This window comes from Ammospiza caudacuta, chromosome 2, assembly GCF_027887145.1.
Source record: "Ammospiza caudacuta isolate bAmmCau1 chromosome 2, bAmmCau1.pri, whole genome shotgun sequence".
Classification (NCBI taxonomy): domain Eukaryota; kingdom Metazoa; phylum Chordata; class Aves; order Passeriformes; family Passerellidae; genus Ammospiza; species Ammospiza caudacuta.
The window spans coordinates 39121432-39128512 of record NC_080594.1 but is presented as its reverse complement, the minus strand read 5'-3'; the positions used below and the strand labels follow the sequence as shown (position 1 = coordinate 39128512).

The 7081-nt window shown below is 44.3% G+C and overlaps 1 protein-coding gene across 1 annotated transcript in view; it reads left to right on the top strand.

Annotated features, from left to right (window-relative positions):
* The first annotated feature begins 818 nt into the window (after nucleotides 1-818).
* The window catches only part of ME3 (malic enzyme 3), a 117850-nt gene continuing 111587 nt past the window's right edge, over nucleotides 819-7081 (top strand). Inside the window, exon 1 of the mRNA XM_058825039.1 lies at nucleotides 819-1155. Within this exon, the coding sequence (XP_058681022.1) occupies nucleotides 961-1155 (195 nt within the window). The 5' untranslated portion in view covers nucleotides 819-960. The remainder of the gene's footprint in view (nucleotides 1156-7081) is intronic.

Genomic DNA, 7081 nt, shown 5'->3' with positions numbered 1-7081 from the left:
CACAAATATATTAAAGCATATTAAAAAATACACATGCAGACAGCAATACTAATGGAAGGATAAGAGTGTCCCTCTAGCAAAGCAGATGTGAACTTCATGAGAGAGATGCAGGTACAGAAGCAGTGTTGATCTTAAGACGAAGTTGAACATGAAACTTCCGCTGTTTTGGGGGGTAATCAGAGCACTGGTTTTTCCACAGAAGTGGTTGAGGTGATGGTAGCAGTGGTGGTGATGATATTTTCACTATTTTTAAGGATAAAAGAGTTAATTTATAAAAAAAAATCCCGAGGGCTGCAGGGAGCTGCGTTTTTCAGCAAATATATAATTATAACATGAATAAATACAGGTTATATACATTATATAACCACATGCATAGTAAACACATTTTATGTACAATATACGGTGTACATAATTTTCCATAGGGAATTTACGGATTATATGCAGCTTGAAATGCCTAAGCAACCACGGCTGTTCACACTCCTGGACTGACAAGTTCTTTGAAGATGCTCCTTCAGCACTAACAACTCCTGCGAGCGGCTTTGCTCCGCGGCCCTGCTCCGAGTCCCGCCAAGGTCCCGTGTCCTTGTCCAGGGTCCCCAGGCTGCAGCCCCCACCGAACGCCTTTATGGCGGCTCTCGGGGGCAGTGCGGGCACAGAGGGGCGAGCCCCGCATCGCCGCGGCCGGGCAGCCCCGCTCCCACCGCCGCCCCCGGGCCGGACGTGCCGCGGTCCCCGGTGGGGGCGGGCCCGGCCCGGCTCCCCCTCCCCGCCGGCGCCGGCTGAGCCTTAACAGGTAACGGAGGAGGGGCGGCCGCCGCGGGGTTGCGGCGGGATCTCCTTCCCGGGTTTCCTTTCGCTTCGGCGGGTGCGCCGCGCCTGGCTCACCTGGGCAGGGCACGCCTGGGCCGGGCCGGCCGCCCAGCCCAGCCCGCCGGGCTCCCCGCGGCAGGAGCGGCGGCGATGGTGCCGGTGTGCGGCGGGATCTGCGCCCGCCGCCTGCTGCCGATGGTGGGGGCCGGCCGGGCGCCGCTGCTGCTCGCCCTCAGCCGGGCCCGCTGCAGCCAGGCAGGGTGCACCGGCCCGGCCGGCCCCGGCCGCGGCCCGAACATCAAGAGGCGAGGCTACGACATCACCAGGAACCCCCACCTCAACAAGGTGCGTGCCTGGGCGGGGGCGATGCACGGAAGGGCCGCGGGGAGGGCGGCGGGCGTGGGGAAGGCCCGGAGCGCAGGTGTCCCGGCTGCTGGGGCTGGCGGCGTCACCCGTGACCGTCCCAGGGAGCGGGGACGGTCCCTAAGGCTGAAATGCTGCGGAGGGGGAGCCAAGGGTTGACCTGAACGGAGCCCGGGATGTGTGATGGGTGCCCGGCTGCTGGCTCGGTACTGCGGCCTCCTGGGGAGCCGGGCACCTGCCTCCCCTCTGGCCGCTGTCCTGCTGCCGCGGCGGCACCCACAGAGCCAGAAGTGCCCTTGCCTGGGAACTGAAGCTGTTTGCCTGAAAGCACAAAAAATTGGGATGGAGAAAATACAAATATAATTTCTCTTTAAAGTCCAATACCAAAATCTGGGTCTTTATATATATGTATATATGTGTGTATGTATATATATATACATATATATGTGTGTATATATGTATATATATATATATATATATGTATATTGTTTTACGCATGTATCTGTGAAACGGATCGTTTACACCTTCATGATGAAACAAGCATGTGTGGCTGTCCTTGTTTTCACTCTTCCTTTCATAGCGTATCCATGGCTCTGTGTGCTCGACTACCAAAGCAACATCTCACCAGGCTGAAGATGTGTTTATCCTCAAAACTGTGGAAACATTTCCAGTACAGTTGTAATAAGAAGAATTTTTTAAAAATGCTTTTGGAGAAAGTTTTTAGCGAAGTCTACAAAGCATGTGAAGTGAGACCCAATAACTTAATTTTATGTGATTTGAAGGGAAAAAATAATCTGGGTGCCAATATTGGGATCAAATATGTCAGACTCAACTATGCTGGGTTCTACTTTCTTGTGCTAATATTAATAGAAATAACTACAAGTGTGTTATTTACCTAAAATGAGCAGGTATTGAACATGGTATTGAAATTGATTGATTGTTTGATTGATTGGGCTGTTACTATTTGTCGTATGCTTGGTACACAGTTATCCAGTCCATGAGCTTCCTATGTTGTCTTCCAGACTGGAGACCCTTTGGATGACCACTTTTGCTTTGTGTAGGATACTGTACATTGAGTTGCATCTTCTGGTACCATTTCAGCATCCACAAAGATGAATCCCTAAGGACCAAGGCATGTGATGACACTGGATATTACTCAATATGCAATAACTTCATAGGCAGTCTGGTTTGAATCATTAGTGCCTGTGTGTAAGGCTGAAGAGAAAGGGACTGCCAACTAGGTCATAAATAACAGTCATTTGTCAGCATTAAGAGGTTTTGATGGGTGCTTCATGGTAGTTACAAAGAGTGACATAGCTAATGTTTCTTGTTTTCTTGCATGTATGGATTTGAACTGAAAATACTTCGACCTTTCCTCTATGTAATGCAGTAATAACACACAGTTGAATCTGGTTGATGCAAGAGTAGATTTTTTATGTCCTGTTCTGTAATTTTCAGAAGTGAGGCTTTTCTTGAGTGTTTTCCCTCTTCCCAGTGAAATAAAGTATTTTTCTTGACATTCAAATGGAATTTTTGGCCATGTGAAGAGAAGGGTAGACAACTGTTCCTGTTAGAGGAAAAATATACTGTGGTGTGCCGTGTTTAATTGGCCATGAGAAGTCTCCCAGCTGGTCTCCAGCCTGTGTGTTTGCTGTTTGTTACGTTTCTCAGTCGCTGAGATAAATCATCTGCAGAGCATCCAAGTCAAGACAGAGATGGCTTACATCTGTGGTAAGAGATAAGGACTGCATGTGTATGCACCTAGGTAACCCATCATTGCTAAACACTCAAGACCTCCTTCCAGGCTTTTCTAAACAGGCTTCCATTTCTCTGTGGCTCTTAGCAGTTCCTTGTAGCCTCTGAAGAGTTACCTGAGTTCAGCTGAAACGGTGTTTTTCAGGCAGTTCATGTCTTGTCAGCATGGTGACTCTTTGGTCTGCTGTGCTGCAGCAGTGTAAATCAAAATTAGGGATCCCTAATTTAGGTATGTTTTCAGCTGTTGTACTCTCCTCACATTGCAATTGCTCTTTACTCCTTTGGTAACTAAATGCAGGCATGGGGTTATTGCTGTTTTTCTGCAGTGGATCTCACTTTAATCTAAGTTTTCAACTGATTGCAAGCAGCTCTGCATGGAATAGTCCTTACATGTCTCCAAGAACCTCCGAAAATAATATTCAGAAGTGAGACTTAATGCAGCAAGTGTTTCACTGCTTTATTCAGTACCATTGGTGTTTTATAGCTTTTGGATGAAGTTGAAGCTGTCAGTCTGAAGCTGTCAAGTGTGTGGTATTTATTCAATGAAGAACACTGTCCCTTCAGCAGAACTGCAGACAGATTTACAGTCTGAGGTTATTGATCCGAGTCTTTGCTTGCTTACTAGGTTGAAGGTGCTTTGAAGAAGAAGCAGACTCAAAATCCACTGCTGGCAGGTCCTCTGTAATATCCTAAATATTAGTAAAAGTGATAGCAGGCTGTCCTCTGAGAAGTCTCCCTGGTTTCCCAAGCTGCCTGAGAAGAAGAAGAAAAATAAATCCAAAAACTAGTTATGAATTTAATAAATTTGCAGTTGTTTCTTCCTTTTGGTCTTTGTTTACCATGTACTACATTTTTTACTACTGTGGTATTCAAATACTGTTCTTCCTTGTGTTGTGAATGTGACAGTCCCGTGTTTAATCCAAGGACAGGACTTGGGAAACATCAACATTCTTGTGAGAGGTACTTGCAGCTTTAAAAGGCAATAGCAGTTGCTGTTATTTGTCTGAGGAGTCTCAGAAATAACAAAAGGATAAAGAACTTGTCACATGTTTTTATGAAGTGCCTCATGAAGAAGTTGTTTTCCAGATCTGGAATGCCATAAAATTGGAAAGCCTAGACATGTTAACAATGTCAGATAACCACAGAGCACTGGTAAGAGTGATCTGTGGCGATCTAATGAAAACTGCAGTTGCTGAGAAATAAGTCTGTTCTACTGTGGGACCTCAGCCTTGTGAAAAGTTGATTCAGTGCTCAGACCCTGGGAGGAAAGATGGGGCCTCCCTTACTTACTGCCTTGTTTATCAGAGCTGCTGTGTGTTTGGTGTGGTCAAGTCCATGTCGTGTTCTCTCTGACACTGCTGTCAGTTCTTGAGATTTGTGCAGTTCTGTTCATCTCACATGTGCCTTCTATGATTCCCAGTTTGTCCAGGGACTCTGTCAAATTCATATGCCTTTTTTGTATTTGAACAAACAAAGGCTGAACTGGACAATCCCCAGTTTGACCACACACCTGCAGGGACTCAAAAATCTTGTTGTGTCCAAAATTGATTGTAACTTTGTTCATGACATCTGACTGGAAGGTTGATGACACTTCTGACATTTTTCTGGAAGTTCTAATTTTGAGATAAATCATGCCTGCTTGGAGATCTGCCATCACAAACAGATGCAGCACTGGAGGTCACAGTTTGTTTTCAGAGTGGCAGGATATTGCCCTACTTGAAGGGTTAAGATAATCCATTAAACTTTCCTGCAAGTGCAATGCAGGGATCTGACTTTGTGGTCTCTGAGTACATCTGGATTATACTCTCCTCTGATGTGCATGCATAGTCTCCATTTTTTTTCATGGAATGTCATGATGAATTACAAAAAAAAAAAAAAAAACCAACAAAACAAAAAACCACTAACAAAACAAAATTACTAGTCTGGATCTGCAAGAATCAAACCTTTAAGAACTGCTGTAGGCTTCTGCAGCATTTTTGAATGTACTGCTGTATACATGATTAAAATGCAGAAAGGTTGTTTGTCCTTCAGCTTTGCAGGGATTGGAATTGAGCTAACTGAGGGTTCTTTGAATAGTGTTAGTAATTTGCCACTGCAGCTGAGAAACAAATCGTGTGATCTTGCACACGGCTGCACTTGGCAGCTGTGGTGAAACAGAGCTAAAATTAGGTGGATTTGTAAAATTATTTGATTTTAAAAAAATACTACTGGGCACAAGAACAGTGTGTCTGAAATAAGTTGGCAAGATCAGACCAAGGCAGAATTCTGTTTTCAAAGTAGTGAATCTCTCTAAATCCACAGGATTGAGTTCTTACAACTGGAGTTTCTCCTGCAGCTGGAGTTTTCGGTTGGCTAGCTTTAGGTCTGATAGATACATAACAACTGAGTGATGCGTGAGGCTTTAAGTGTATGCATTCCAGTGTTTGTTAACTTGCCATCTGTTCGTGTTTTGCAAAGGAAGAGTATGAGATGGGCAGAGTTTAGAGGTTCCCCTCATATTTTTTCAAGAGCCCAAAACTATTTGAGCAAGGTTTAGGGGGCAAATTTTAGACTGGACAAGTTAATTTAGGGGGAAAAAATCCACTGGGGGTTGCTAAATACTTTAAAAAAACACCTGGCTTAGAAAGTCCCCAAACTGCAAATGATGAAAAGATGGGAGAGTGCAGTGGAAGAGTATCCTATTAACCTGTGTTATTTACTCTTCTTAAGGCTTGTGATTCCTGCAGGAGACAAGATGCTCATGTACATGAACTGACCTGATGGTGCTGTCGAGTTTCTAGGGGTAACAAACAAGACACTTGCATAGCTAAACCCTGCAACTTTAGACCCAAGTAAAACTCTAGCTGAGAGATGAGTTTTGTCAAATCAGGTTCTAAATACTCTAGAGTAGAAATGTGAGTGAGCTGGAGCACTGTGCATTGTGATGAGCCTTGATGGTGCCTGGAGCAGAGAAGCTCTTTACATGTTTGTGCTTCATTAGTCAAGCCAAAGTGCACGTATCCCCGTGACTTCAATTGGAAACAAACTCCACAAAGGTGAGCTTTGGCCAAATATTTTGGCAAATGTTGTGTGTTTTGGAAATATGATTGCTCAGTTAGATTTGTTTTGGCTATTATCCTGGCATGTGAACTTTCATTTTTATTTGTTTGGTGTTAGTGTCAATCATATTTTTCTGAGGCCAGACTGTCTTTTGGCAAGGACATTTCCCAATGTTTTCATGCCAAAGAACTTGTTGTTATGGTGTGGTCAGCAGACCGAGCCCAAACTAAATCTGTTGGTGCTTCTGATATTAGAAGCAGCCTGCAAAAGTCCCTTTACTCCCCCAGCTTGGATTCCAGTTTGTCTCCCTTATCATAGCCAAACCAAGGAGCCATCTGCCTCCCTGTCTGCCTGCATAACCTCTTGCCAACACTGTCGCTCTCCCCTTTGAGATGCTGCTAGTGCTTTGGGATTGGTGTTCCCATGGAGAAGCTTGGAAGTGCATAGGATATCTGTTGCTGTGAGGGTCAAAGGGGTGCTGATGCAGACCCTGCCTCTATGCTGTACTAATCGGGTAATGTGTTGGTCCTTGTTTTCCCTTCAGCCCTTATAAATGAGATTGAGAGCATTGGAAGCATTGGTTGGGCAGCTTTTATAAGTGCTGAGTTTATGCTTGCACTCAGTATAACATTTTAATAAAAATAAATTGGTTTTGGAACAAAATGCTTCTTTCTGTTTTCCGAAAATGTTGTAAAAATACCTTTAAAACTGCCTTTTAGTTGAGGAAATTCATCAGTTTGGCAGATGCTTATGTTGCTTTCTTTTTATCATGCCCTTTCTTTTGGAGAAGCCTTAATCTTTACATCAGGCATGTTTTGGTAAGGCAGAGCCAAGAATGAATGTAGCTCTGGTTTCATAGGATAGACTAAGCTTTTCTGGCACTTAAATAAAATTTGCACTTAACTAACACAAACTCTTTGGTGAAGAATATGAATATTGATATTGTTGCAGTTAGAATGGATTTAGTGCTGAATATTGCAGCTTGTTCACATTCCTATTCCTTCCATCTAGTGAAATACAGGATAAGCTACTAGTTGATTACTTTGGAAACACTCTAGATGTTGTCAGGAAGACTGAGCATATTATGTGTGGGGTGAATAGTGACCTCAGCACA